Source organism: Zonotrichia leucophrys, chromosome 7 (genome assembly GCF_028769735.1).
Source record: "Zonotrichia leucophrys gambelii isolate GWCS_2022_RI chromosome 7, RI_Zleu_2.0, whole genome shotgun sequence".
Taxonomy (NCBI): Eukaryota; Metazoa; Chordata; class Aves; order Passeriformes; family Passerellidae; genus Zonotrichia; species Zonotrichia leucophrys.
Window position 1 is genome coordinate 21,654,729 of NC_088177.1, and position 14,780 is coordinate 21,669,508.

The following is a 14,780-nucleotide window of genomic DNA, read 5'->3' on the forward strand; positions in this document are numbered from 1 at the left end:
TGTTAAGTGCTCAGTAGAGAATAATGCTTCATTCTCTCACTGTGTCATTCCATACCATGATGAGCACTTTAGAATGTAAAAGACATTGTTCAGAGCTGACATCTCAGAACTGTGGGATGAATGCTGTCTCCGAAGGATATTACTTGTTCTCTTCACTGATTTGACAGAACCCTCCTACACACTGTGAAATAACACTTTACCTCCACAGAATAATAAACAGCAATTTGAAATATTAACTCCTTGGCAAGAAGCTCCGAATAAAAGAGTAAAAGAGAAAGCATGGCTTGTAGTGCTCTGGCTCAACAGTAGCTTCCCTTCTATTCAATAATTAATACTCATTTCAAATAGTAGGTGTGTTCAACAGTGCATAAAATTTACAAGAAAAAGAATGAAAAGCTGTAATTATTAATATCCACTTGTATCTATACAGCTTCAGGTGGTTTTTGTTTCAACTGTGCTTTTTTCTTGAAGATTATACTTGCGGTATCTAGTATATTGAATTGGGACTGCAGTTAGAAAATCAGCCCAATAGCAAGTATGCATTTTAGTTGTGAGACTTGTGGAAATAGCAAACCTGATTTTCTCTTTTTTTCTTCTTTAGGTTTCATTGATTTCATAGTAGAACCAACATTTTCTCTTCTTACTGATTCAATGGAGAAAATTGTTATGCCTCTTATAGAGGAAGCGACAAAATCTGAAAGTCCTGCATTTGGGACCCCCAGGTATGAATACACTGCTTTGTTATTGAACTAACATAAGCTCACATAGTAATCCTAATAATGTGATTTTCAGAGTGATCTCGGTTATTTGAAGCTGGGGAGGTAACAAACAGCTGTGCAGTATTGCCACCCTGTGGGGCTGCATTGTATTTGCAATGTCCTATTTTGCCCCATTGACTAAACAATTGTACATATAAAAAGGCAAAATCCCAGTAATGATCAGAATAAACACATACAAACCATGAAATTTAGTTCTACATTTTAAATATAATCTTTCCAATAGGCTATTGAAATTCCTGTACCAATAAGGCAAAGTAGCTACAACAGTGTAATTTGAGTGGCTTCTTGCTGAAAGCATTGATGAATAATCAGATACTGCCTTTACAAATACTGCCTCTGTTATCATATTTATATTTCATTTTAAAACTGTAATTTGAGCTTTCACTGAGGTTGCTAAGTGATAACTCTGCGAGGTAATTTTTTATTTGCTGGGCATTAGTTAGATTTCAGTAACTAAAGGGTGAACCTAGTGCTTTCCTAGATTTTGCTTACTAGAAGCAAGTAGGAGTTACTAGAAGTAGGTATTTATGATAGTGTTCTTAGTGTTTGGGGAAACAGTGCTAAACTAAGGTATTACTGATAACACATTTGTTTACGTATTCCTTCACAAATGAGTGATTAGCAGCTGCAAATGATTAGCAGCTTCAGGCTTCATTTTTGGTTGATATTCATGACTGAGGGGCAAATGAAAAAACACTTATGATCCAGCAAAACTTCCTCATGTGAGATGGAGGATAAAGGGATTTTTTCTTTGAATGGAATCAAGTGGCACACTTTTGAGGGGAGTGGAGAGCCTGTAAAATGACACAGAAATGTCTGAGCCAGAGAATTGCACACACCCTACTGCGTGGACACCATGAGATGGTGCCTGGAAAACACTAGAATTGTGGCTTATTCTTTCCCTTCTATCCCATTCAACATCTGTGGAGCACATCGAAATTACAGTTAACTCTTCTTGCAAAGTTCTTGTTGGTATGTTCACTGCAACTGTTTTCTGATTAATGGAAACCCATTTGTATGTCTGTTAGCATGTGTCTGTGGTACCAAGGAGATAAACCATGCAGCAAAGTTGAGTAAACAAAACCTACTAAGACATGAGTACCTGCAAAAGTTTGGAAATAGGTCTTATTTTTTAATTCTAAGAAAAAAAGAGCATTCATTCTTTTTTCCCCACCTTTTCCACCATATACATATATGGGTAATTTCACTTCTACTCACCTGTAGATGTAGCTGCAGTCTCTATTTAGTGAATTTTAAAGCCACTCACATCTTTCTTTGTCTATACTTGGAACTTGGCAACTTGAAGAGACTTTTCAGCTCAAGCAAAACTTACCTGTTATACATGTCTTCCTTTTTTTTTTTAAATGGGTCAAAAGATAATGATCAGATGTCTTTCCTGTGAGAGCCAAAGATACCATTCATCATGCAAAAACACAGCTAAGAAGCTGCTCCAAAATGTCCGTGTAAAAATTCTTTTAAGAATTGGATTACAAGTAATGTATTTTTCAGTTGTCACTTTTTTTTTTTTCAAGAATTCCCTGAAAAATGGTCAGCAAGACATCTTGTATCTTAGGCACACTCTGGTAAAAATTATTTTTTCAAGTTAGTTCCTAAGCAACTTGATTGACATGAACTGTTTGTGTATTATTAAAATTGCCTGACTGTTTTTGTAATTTGGGGTTTTTTTCCCTTGTCCAGCCAAAATAGTTTGGGAGCAGTAAGCAATGCTGAAGCACAAAGACGACCTGGGTTTAAAAGTACAGGTGATGGAGGGACTCACACAGAAAATTCTCTAGCAACTGTAGACCTAAGGGCCTTCAAGGACAACTTGATGAAGATCATTCAAGCAAACAAAGAAAGATGGAAAGAATTAGCAGCAGAAGGTATGACATGTTAAGGTAGAATGTTTTTATAGGTTACTTCCTAAGACTTCACCTACGTTCGTTTTTTAATTTCTATCAACCTGTAAAAAGGCATAGTTGTGTTGTACTCATATATTTTATGTCTTAATGTTTGTTTTAGATGCTCCTGTTTTGCTCTCCCAGGGGGTCTAAAGAGGTGTAGGTGGTTAGGGGATGGGAATAAATCTCTTACCCTGTGCAATGAGGCTCTGTGCTGCACAGCTTATCTTTAGAGGTCCGGTTTAGAAGTGTGCATTCTTGCACTTTTAATGGTAACTAATACTGACATCTGCTTTAAATGCCAAAATCAGCAATTCAAAGTGGCGTGTGCTGCCACATTTCTTCAGAAATGTGAAAGTTGTACTTTGCTATTAGAAATGCTATTTGTTCCCCACTGTATATAACAGAATTCTGTATCGCAGGCTTCTTGGGATTATGCTGTAGGCAATTATTTAAATGACCCAGTGGATCTAAAGATTTGGGCAATCACTGCATGCATTAGGCCCAAGCAAGCCAAAAGTGACTCTTCATTTGCCAGTAGATAGTTGATAAAGCCAAACCTGCACAGTGTATCTCAGTTCATAAGCCATACCTGAAAATTGCCTGAAATTACAGTTGAGTGAAATGCTTTTCAATCACCTGAGTGTTAATTGTTGAGAAGACTTTATAGCTTCCATCTAGATTAAGTGAATGCCATTTGGGAATATTTAGTCCACAGTCTGTGTTATTTCCTAGCAAGTACCTGGAATATTTCAGCATAGCATTTCACTGCTGAGGCTGGTCTCGCTGTACGTGACCTGACACTGACAGCTGGGAATGATATCCTGGAACCCAGTGCCAGCTTTGTTTTTATCCCATCATCCAAATCAATGTCTTTTTTCCCAAAGAGGTGTCAGACAAGACAGAAAAAGAGTGCTGAACAGTGATAAAATCTAATTTAGTGCTAAATTGCAAATGAATATTCTCATTAGAAGGATATTAAGAATAAGCTTCCACACATCTTTTGTGACAAAGGTTTGAAAGAGTCAGGTGGAAGGGGCATCTGAGCAGAGGATTCCATTAATATTGTCTCTTCTTCCTGAGAAGCTTTATATAACCAATTGCTTCCTTTGGTGTTGCCCAACTAATAATGGCTGGTGAAAGGAAAAAACTTCTAATTTGCAGTGGTCAGTAATAGTAGAACACCATCACAGTGCCCAAGGCCACTTAGCTACACACTGCAGAAATCAGGCAGCCCTGAGCTGGTGACATGAAGGGTCCTTCAATGTGGAATAATGGAGAACTGTTCTGGAAGTTTGCCATTTCCAGTTACACAGAACTAACCAGCTTGATTCTGGTGCATCAGCTTTTTGGTCTGCAGTTCTGGAGGGTTACAGTGCTGTCGAAGGACAGTTTCTACTTCGTTCCCAGGACTTTTTTGGGCTCTATAAATTAATGATATATGTAGCCTAGTTTTACTGGACTGTTGACAGGCATTGAAAACACAAGGCTACTTGCAGCAAGAGATTTATAAATTACTTTGGGTAAGGTTGCAGTCAATATCAATGAGGGGCCAAGCAAAATCCAGGAAACTGGGCATGCTTCGTACTCTGACAACCAGAGATGTTAATGTTCAAAGCTGGATGGATTTTGTTGAGATTGTTGTTGTACCTCCTTTTCTTCCATCAACTTGAGTAATGAAGCATGTCTAAGTACTTCCTGAACAGAATTATGGAGTTGCAGTAAAACATACATTAGGGAAGCTGATGGGTAAGTGAAAATAGCTGGTGTTGGGGCCAGGGCATGATGAATGATATTGTCTCTGCATGATTGTGGCTGAATCTGTTTTTTGAGCTACTCTGTGAGGAAAAGATTTATAGAAATCTGCTGCCACAAAGAGGCTACTTGCTGCAACATCTGCAATTGACTGGAGTACGGCATAGGGACCTTCATGCCTGTAGAGGAAACCTTGTGAATAATGCAAATACTTTTGAGTACGCATTTACATTTTGTTAGTAAACAGATAGTAAGGTGTTTTTATTAATTAACAGCTGTGGGGTGGATTATATAGGTTTTGTGGAAGATATATGATCCATTCATTTGAAATTGAATGTCTGCATCTACAGTCCATACGTGGGCCCTGAGGACTGCTGTAGAAGAGTTTTTTGTTAAGTAACAATAGCTTTCTGTAGAGGACTTTTGAGGTAGCACATGTTTCATTTTAATGAAATGGAAAAGGGAGTCTTCAACTGGTCCAGTATATCTGCTCTGCAGCTGTACCCTGCAATGATTGAAAATCCTTAATCAGGCTGTGCAAAATGAACATCTAGTAAAGAATAAAAAATCCCCCTGAGAGAAGAGATGTAAGAGAAAAATCACTGCCAGGTGAAAGTGGTGCTATCATTGCTCCTAGCTAGATAATTTATGACAAGTCACAAATTGCTGAATGCCCTGAGGAGGTCATATGTTTGAGGACCATGTTGTGGTAGTAAACAGGCTGGCTCTCCGTGCAGATCTTCAAACACACTTCCTGAGCTGACTATGACAAACAGAGCTTGTGCTGTTAAAGGAGCCATCTGCATTCTTGTCAATGGGCTCTGCAAGCATTGTTCCCAGTTTAGTTCACAGGCTCAGGAGAAGTTGTCTCTATAAAATGTAGTACTACAGATGCCCAAGGAGTACAGAAAGGAAACTAGCAGCAGTCCATAAAATTTCCTGAGGATGACCTGAACTCATGCCAGCTTTTCAGGATAAGGTTACAGGTGTAGCACCTGTGGGGGGCAGTTCAGCTGGAGCAAGGGCTGCCTTAGCAAGAGCCCGAGGAGATGGTCTGACTCCTGTGCCAGGCTGTCCAGAGGAAAAGACTCATTCTCCATGACAGTGCTGTTGACAGGGAAGCTGTGCTGGAGCTGCTGGCACTACCTCTCCCTGAAAAGACAGTTGCTGTGGAGGCTTGATTCAGAGCAAGCAGCTTGTGCAAGGAATAGTGTGCTTTTTGGAAAGGCCTCTGTTAGAAAGGGAAGTTCTTATCTACCTAGAGCGCTGAGCTGTTTGAAAGCCTCCTTAACAGAAGGCTCAGTAAATAGGATGGCTCCACTCTGCTAAAAAGGCCATGTCTTGTGTAATTGATGCAGGGATGCTCAGTGCTCTATAGCCTAAGGGTCCTCAACCTTTCACCACTGGAGAATTAGAGGAATGTTTTTCAGGCCTTTCAGGGAGTGCTGTTAACAGGGAATTACCATAATGATCAAACATCTGGGATTCTAATTTGAAAGCCTTGATGTTTAATTAATATTCCAAGCCCCAATCACCAGATAATCTGTCTCTGTTTCAACTCAACACAGTGATGAAGATACTATTCCATCCTGAGCTTTTTCCACACATATTGTTGATGGCTGCTGCTGTTTGCAATTATTGTATTGTAGCAAATGGACAGTAAATGTGCTCAGATGTGTCTGAGAGGTTCTTTCATTAGAGAATATGTGTTCTAAGTGGATTTTAAGGTCTGAAAGTTATTGACCAACTGAGAAAGCCGTAAGAAGCACAAAACTTATCAGGAAAGATTTAAATATCATGTAAGATCCTTCATGGTGCCCTTCTGGGAATGTAATTGTAAAAGATTATTTAATATTTTAGAAATACAGTTTATTCCTTTATTCATACTTGGTTTGTTCTATAAAAATGTTCCAAAGATTTAATAATAAATTTGGTCTCAGGTACTCTTAACAGAATGTAAGGGTACAGACTAATAATCATGCTTGCTGATATACATGCTTTAATCTCTTCAGTAGGTATCATTGTAAATAAAGTTACAGGGATAAAAAAGTATCATTAATTTCTGTTTATAATGAAAAGAGGCACAGGTAGCTCAGGACACTCACCTGAGGTCATGTGACAACACAGGGATATGCAGAACAGCACACCAAAAGTCCAGCTGCCAATCAAATGGGCCCATCTTCAGGGTAATACAACAGCAGCTGTATTACAACCTTATTGTTTTCATCTTATGCTTATGTAACTCTTCTAAAGAATTCAGTGGTACAGAACCTGAACCAAGTTTGCATTATCTGTGTGGAAAGACATCAGTGACAAATGTTGTCCTCAACACTTTTGGCAGTGCACTGGGCTGCTTGGCTTGAAAGTGTATGCTGGGGGTGGCTGACCTCATCAAGGTGGGATGACAAATAAGTGAGGTTGAATGAGTCTCTCACACTGGCCTCTGCTTAAGCTAAAAATGTGACAAAATAACAACTATTGCACCTTTGGAGCAGAGATCAGCTTTTTTTCCCCCATGGGCAGCAATTTTTAATGACAAATGTTTCTTCTGAAAGACCTGTGCATGGTACCTGCAGGCTCCCCTCGGGCACTTTCAGTTCTGCATACTTCCAGTCACAATAACCACAGGGCTCAGTTCCATTTTGTCTGAAAGATTTTCTCTGCAGACTCACTAACAAGAAGAGAGTAGCAGCTGCTGAAATGTGAAAATCTGAGAGTGATGATCTGATAGCATGTTAATGTGACTTAGCAGCCGCTAGGAAGGGCGGGCCGTGGGAGGATGTGTGTGACAGTCACAGAAACTGACTGACAGTTTGGCACATGAAATCTACCCTAATGGACGGTTTTATTCTGTTGAAAACTAATCAATTCAGGAGGCTAAAGGAGTTCCATCTAGTATCAGTGACAGTGATTTTAATTGCAGTGCTAAAATGCTTAGGTCATAAACAGTTTCTGAACTAATTCAGAAACGTGTTAAGTGGGAAAAGAAGAATTTTTCAGCATGGTCTGAGTAAGTGCAAGGAGTGGGATGAGCTAAGAGTAGGAAGTAATGGTTGGTATTGGCAATACCTGGTAAATCACAGACAAAGGAATGGTAACTGGCCTAATAATGGAACCTGTTTTAGATCTCTCTGGAGTGCACATCAGAAAGCTGGCCCATCTCTGCACATGACAGTCTGCATCACTTTAAGAACCTTTTCTCTCTAGCAGGATCACAGCAGCATGTTCCTTCCACTCGCTGTCCCAAAATTTCCAGCATTCAATCCCCTGTGCTTACAGCTAAACAGAAGTAGAAGGTGGAGATAACAACTCTAGGAAGCCATAAACTCACAAATTATATTTAACCAAGTCCTATAGTGAAAAGTTTTGATTTAATTAGCTAATTTAGTCTTTGATACTTTTTCTATATGACATAATGCTATAAATGCTATAACAATAAGTGCCACTGGATTACATGGTTTGCAGTGGTTTTATATACTCCCATAACTGTGATGAAATTGGTGTGATGAGTAGAAAGTGGAAGGAATCAGTACCTAAATAACTCTGTAAATTACTGCAATATTTTCGTGGATTTGAAAATGATAGGTTGGTTGGGGATAATCATAGTCGTTTGGGAACTTTTGGACACATCTTTAAACTTACTTGGTAGTTCCAGAGACACCAGGATCAGTCTTCTCCTTCTCTGCAGAATTTTGATGCTCTGTCCTGGTCTTTTAATTTCCTCTTTAAAATGGCTGATGTGAGGACATGTCTCCTAGAAAGGTACATTTCCTTCCCATGTTGTCCTGGTTTGGGTGTTTTGTCACTGCTTTCTGGAATTTCATTTTACAGTAAAAAAAGGGAGAAACCTAGAAATCGAAGTTTGTCATAGTATACACAGAGATTCCATTACATCCAGGAGCATTCTTCATTACAGAGTCCTCAAATAATTTAATTCTTAGTGAAAATTAATAACTTTCCTCTCTAATTCAGTAGTTTCCCAATTGTTAAAACTCTCGTGTCATCATGTCTTTCCATAAGGGTTAAGAATTGTAGCTTATTTTCAACACAATAGCAGTGTGATTGAGCAGATATTCGTTTTACTGGGATTTACAGGCACTGCCATTATCTGGTTTGAGATGTCCTGCTTGCACATGGCTCTTGTATTTTTCCTCTCTATTCCTGTTAAATCAAGACATGCTCAAGTGATGCAGTTGCTGCAAAGAGGAAGGTGTTTTACAAGCCATGTGCTGTGCAGGTCACAGCAGCTGAATCCTCTTTTGTGTGCTACAGAAACGTGAGAAAAGAAAGCTGATGGACACACACAGAAGAGAAAGTTCTAAAATGTAGCAAAGCTTCCTCACCACTTGGGCCATGTCCTGAAAGTGTTGCTGCACACATTGGCAGTGACAAACAGGGCTGGTGGAAAGCAGTGTGGATGTTGATGGCACAGAACCTCCAGGGCATCTGGGGTTCTCTGGGGACACCACAGACTGCTGCAGCTGGGGGCTGGAGATTGAGTCTTGTGGCAGTTTTAGTGTTTCATGGACATTGCAGTCTTTCATTGGACTGATAGGGGGGATTCAGTGCTCCCATTCACTACAGCAAACAATAAAAAAAAACAATTTAAAGAAATCAATTAAATTTTCTGACACCTGTTAAGTGAAAAACAAAACAAAAAACCCTAGTTATTTAATGAAAAAAGAGTATAATGTGATTAAAAGGAGAAAGGAAAGAAGTTGCCTTCACTAGTTAACACATTTTCTGCAAATAAAAAATTACTGAGTACCAGAATTTTTCAGCTAATCTGAAATTTGGCTATTGCCTTACTAGTCCTGCCAGTTTTCCAAACAAAATATTCTATTACAGTTATTTTGCCAACAGCCTGAGCACAATGGAGGAAGGACACCCTTTCTATCATGTTTGTGTCAAATGCCACTATTGCTTCCCATAAAGGACTGTTCTGCATTTCTGTGCTCTTTCCTGCCTTGAAGCACAGTCCTTTATGAGATGGGTTAATAGAATCCATTTATTTTATAGAGGAATTCACACAAATTTTGCTGAATAACACTTGGATTCTTGTAAGTAAACAAGAAAACCCTTGTAAACCCAACAGCTGAAAAATGCATAAACAGGCCTGGCTCCTGGCACTTTTGCCAAGTTAAAGCAGAGAGAGCAAAACCAGTAGCAACATCAACAACACATACCCTGAGCTGACTGCACTGCACAATGTTCTCCTGCCTGCCTTTCTCTGAATGGCTGTGACAGTCCCTGAGCTCTTCAGTGCCTAATAGACACACCCCAAAACACAAAAACTGAGAGCCAAGACAGGTGATTGTTTAATTTTTTATATCTTATTAATCTATTTATTTGTATTGATTATTGAGACTGCTCAAATGCCAGATTACCTGGTTCATTTAGCACACTCCATTTCCATCTCTGGATCGCCATGGTAATGTTCCCGTAGGAAGGGGAGCTTGCTTTTCCCAGAAGCCCAGTGCAGGGTGAGGGTCCTGGCATTTTGTGGCTGGCTGGAGGCAGAGACTGCCACAGTGTTTTTTACAGTTCCTCCTGCACAGCACTGGGGGTCAGGCATCATGCCAGCTCCATTTCTCTTACACTAGTAGGATTAATTTAGCAGTGCCCTGCTTGAATTCTACTCATTTGGTCACTCTCCTGGTCTCAGTCTCATTTAGACTGCTAGATAATTCTGTTTCATCAGAGTGATATAGGACAGCAGAAATTTTAGAGAATTTCAAATATTATATGCACTATAAAGGTCCCATGTATTATAGAGTACAACTATTAGCTGTTATAGAAAGCAGAAATCTACATTTTCCCAGCACATTTAGCATATTCCACAAGTGGCTGACACACCATAAGAACACAGCATTTTTCATCTTTCTAGCAGTGGATTAAAGCTGAGGGGAGCAAAGCAAGTCAGAACATAGAGTCAGACATCCAGCAGGTGACAGAGTTAATACTAAGAAAACAGGGGGGGCTCCTAGTGACACTTGTGACAGCGTCATAGACAGTTTTGTACTTGGGGCTTCTCAGTCTCAGTCACTCCCAACAGCCGCTCCTGGTGGTGGTCTGTAGCCTTACACCAGTTTTACTGCAGAAGGCTTCACTTTCATCTGGTATATAACCAAGTGTATCTTGGTGCAGAGATACTTCATTTCAAAGCTCCATCCATCAGTTAGTCCCAAATTAGAAATTGGCTCTGGTTTAGGTATCCTTAAACTGACAAATTTGAGATCATGTCAAGGACTGTCATAGAAATTGCAGACCATAATGACTTAAATGAGGAAAAAAACATCAGAGTTTTTATAATTAAACTTTTAACCTTCATTTGCCAGTTTAAGTTTGCTAGGGAGTGAAGAAGAACAATTTTAAGTTTGGATATTCGGCTTTATGAACAAAAAATAACAGTGGATTTTGCATGTATGAATATTCTGAAGTTTCTTATTTGAAAATAAAATGGTCAGCCATCCAGTTACACCAAGACACACCTGAATTCTGGCTAGAATAGTCCTAAAACAACATTCAGTGAGAAAAGTACTCTCTTTTTACTAGGTTTTTGGTTAAAAAATCTCACCAGCATGAGCTACATTAATATTACAGTTTTATGTGTGTTTGGAGTTCAGCTTTGCTTTTTTTAACTTACTGATGCATCTGAACAGCATGTGAAATATTTTATCTTTTAATTTTCTTGGGGTTTTTTTATGAAGCTAAGGAAAAATACTGTAGTTGTTCCATTTGGAGGCGAATGTGGCACATAAATCACTTTTGTAGGAAAAAAGCTTTATGTAGGTAGGTTATATCATGAGTGACAGGTGCTTTAAATAATGTCTCTAGATTGAACATAAGTTGCATCAAGTTCCATATACATACTTTTCAATGGCTTTAACTCAACCTCTTCTTTGTTAGAGTTACATTGAAGTCTGTAAAAAAAGACTACCTGTCCTTATTTCAGAAGATTTGGAATGTAAACCAAGCAGGACACTAAAGTTTTGGAAAAAATGGTTTAAAAATGTAGAAATTGATCAAATTTTAAAGTACTTGATTGATAAAAGAAGTGTACTAGAAAGCATAAATGACAAAAAAGGAAATTAATCATTCCATGCTTCTGTACATTGGGTTTGAAAATACTCCCTTCAATCCCATTTCACAGACCAAATTGTACTTCAGGGGGAACTTTTATCTGGATTTAGAAAAGTGAGGTGGTGCAAAATGCTGACAGCAATAAAAATGTGCTTACAGTCTGGGTTATCTTTCAGCTGTCATGTGCAATCCCTTGTGGCCTGCATTTGGACTGGTCACTCAAAATCAGAGTTTCTGGGAGTTGCCAGTTGAACTCCATCAGTATCTCAATGCTTGGTTTCCTTCCTTAGTTATTTCTAACATCCAAATTAGAAATTTTGTGCAATATCATGCAGCTGTTTTATGCCCATGTTGTTCAATGCTAACTTTTTAAATTGACAGTATTTGGTATCTTCTATACTAGTGTACAGATTCTAAAATCTAAATTTATGAAATGCAGATTACAGTAGCAAGAAAATAGGCCCTCCATGAAGATGGTACTTTTTTTTTTTGTTGGACTTTTCACCTGCCATCACAAGTTTTCCATCCTCTGTTTCTTTTTCATCTAGTTATTCCTGGTGCCACCTCTCTGTGCTGTTCTGTTCTTTCTCTTTTTACTCTGGGCCATGTCATTTGTACTGTTCTCTGGGTCTCCACAATAAAGTAAGGAGTAGAGCCTTCCACAAACATTATTTTTTCCTGTTGCTGCTGTCCCCTGAAGCACAGTTTCCCCCATATCTGTCCCTTCCCATTCTAAATGTGCCTTTAGACAAAATGGCAGTGGTATGGGACAGCACATACATAACACCCTATAGCTTGTTCCAGCTTGTTTCCAACTGGATGGTTGGGACTTTTCCAGGTTGATAGGCCAATTTCCTTCAGGGCTTCCCCTCAGCTTTGATGCCTGCCCCATCCCCAGGAGGGCATTCCCCTCTATGCCCTCTCTGTCGTGTAGAACTGATGAGCTCTGCTCTCCCAATTCCTGTGCCATAAACACGACTGCAGAGGGACATGCCTGCAGGAAGGGGTCCTCCTGCTCCCATCCTTCAGGTTACTGTTGTCTGATGATGCTCCTTGCTCTGTATTATGGCCAAAAAAGAGGCATGTTAGACACCAAACCAGAAAGAGGACCACTATGGTTCAGCTGCAGTCGTGCAATCAGGAGCAGAATCTGACCCATATTAAACACTGGGCATGGCCTCATGCAGAAAATGGTGTTCACAGTATTCCTGTGTGCAGCTCTATATGTCACTACTCTGAAATAAAAAAATTGTGGCATATCCTTCTTATCTAATTCACCTATTTTGTTCCCTCTTTGTAGAAGAACTTGTGAACAATGTTGGTGAACAGGAAAAAGACCAAAGCAGAAATTCCACAGATGCACAGTTACAGGAAGAGGCAACAAGGACACAAAATGAGAGTAGTCAGGGGAGTGATGGTACAGCCTGTCCTCCCAGATCCATCGTCCTACAAGTAGTCTCTTTGGACACTCCTCTGAGTGATGAAACCAGCTCAGAAAAATGCACTAACTCTGATCCGAACCAGAAAGATCTCAGCGATGCCCAGCAAGAGACCCAGAATACAGCCCCACTGAATGGTAATGCTTCATCACAGAGCACAAGCCAGTCTCCTGGAGCTGTCCAGGGTGAAGCTGCAGCAGTGTCTGGTATCTCCCTGTCAAACATCAACAGCAATGTAAAATACTGAAATAAGGTGTTGGACAAACCACCAGCACAGGACAGTTTGTTTAGGCCTGTGTAAAAGTGGTAGTATCCGAAAACATCAAATAGAAGCATATAAAAAAATACCAAGTTCTTGATATCAGCTATTTGGGATCTGCAGAAAATTCTTTAGAGAACATACTTTAGTTGAACTTGAAGAATGGTCTTAGAATTATTTAAAGAATAAGATGAACTTATTCAGAACAGATCTATTTAACATTTTCTTTTTGAAAGAAAAAGTAATTACACTATTAATATCTGTTCCCCTTAGTTTGGGTACCTAATACGATTGTTATTTTGTGAACCACATCCTTTGTACCAAACATATTGTGAATCCAAGACTTAAGCTTATCTGGGTGGAATTTGCCAGCTGTAGTAGTCATGGGACTGTGTCATTCACTTAATCAGGAGGATCAGTCTCTTGACTGTAGCTGCTAGACAAGTGGAGCAGCCAGAACATCGCTGAAATGTCAGAATGTGTTTTTAGAGCATAAGTATTTTATCCCAAGATGACCAGGTCTAGTATCTAAAGATTGCAACACAGTGTCAAGGGCAACATGCCCGAGCCATGAGGAATAGATGTTATCAAAGGAAGAGGAAGACACTGTACATCTTCGTTTTATTTTCTAAGTTTGCTTATAGTTAGAGTAAGCTTTGAGGTGTTAGGGTAATGAGAAGAATCAAGGATATAATGACACTTCTTTTCCTCACTTTTACTTAAAATGTGAAACTCATTAATGCTTTAATGACAGCAAGCCTTGCAATATTGTGCCAGAAGTATGGCATTGTCTGAGCAGCAGCATTGAAGTGCTTATAATGCTTAGCTTAGGCATGAGTATATGACTTGGCATATTTCTCAAAAAACCTTTTTATGGAGAACTCCCACCTACTCTAGATTTCCACATTCCATGGCTCCATGCTTTTATTGTTGACAGGTTTTTTCCATCAGAAATAACAGATGGTTAATTTAGGGCCCTAAATCAAAATATTTACACTAAAATTACTTTCACAGCATTTGACGTTGTCTAATAACTGACATTTTATCTTTTGACATGTATTTTTTACAACAGGTTTGTATTAAAGCTCAGCTTAAAATTTAAGTGCCTTAGAGAAGTCCTCCATCTCCTGGATAAGGAATGCTGTTGGAAAAGCTGCATCTTTTATCTTTCAGACTTGGCAGAAGGCAGCTGTGGTGTAGCTCTACTTGTGGGTCTTCAGATGGCTGATCAACAAAAATGATGTTTGAGAGATCAGATACAACTCAGCATGCAGTTAGTTCACACTAATGTTGAGTGAACTTTACATTCCACCTTTCAATCTTTACATTCCACCCTTCCAATGAGAACGGAGATTTCTTATCTTAGAGCATGCTAATCTCATTTGTTTTCTAAAGCAGGAAATTTTTTAGAGAATGCATTTTAATTTGAAACTTCAAACTGAGAAATTTATTAAATGAGTAAGAAGCCATTAGGTTTTCAATACTGTTTTTGCACCTCTGTTGATGTCCAGAGGATCCATATAGGACTCTTTTAACCAAGGTCAGACATTTTCAATGGAATACT

General features: G+C 39.1%; 1 protein-coding gene across 4 annotated transcripts in view; it reads left to right on the top strand.

Annotated features, from left to right (window-relative positions):
• PDE1A (phosphodiesterase 1A) overlaps nucleotides 1-14,780 on the top strand; it is a 194,353-nt gene that overhangs the window by 172,597 nt on the left and 6,976 nt on the right. For all 4 annotated transcript variants that reach the window (XM_064719019.1, XM_064719015.1, XM_064719018.1 and 1 more), the window contains 3 exons: nucleotides 602-722; nucleotides 2,478-2,662; nucleotides 12,819-13,094. In XM_064719019.1, the coding sequence (XP_064575089.1) occupies nucleotides 602-722; nucleotides 2,478-2,662; nucleotides 12,819-13,094 (582 nt within the window). The remainder of the gene's footprint in view (nucleotides 1-601; nucleotides 723-2,477; nucleotides 2,663-12,818; nucleotides 13,095-14,780) is intronic.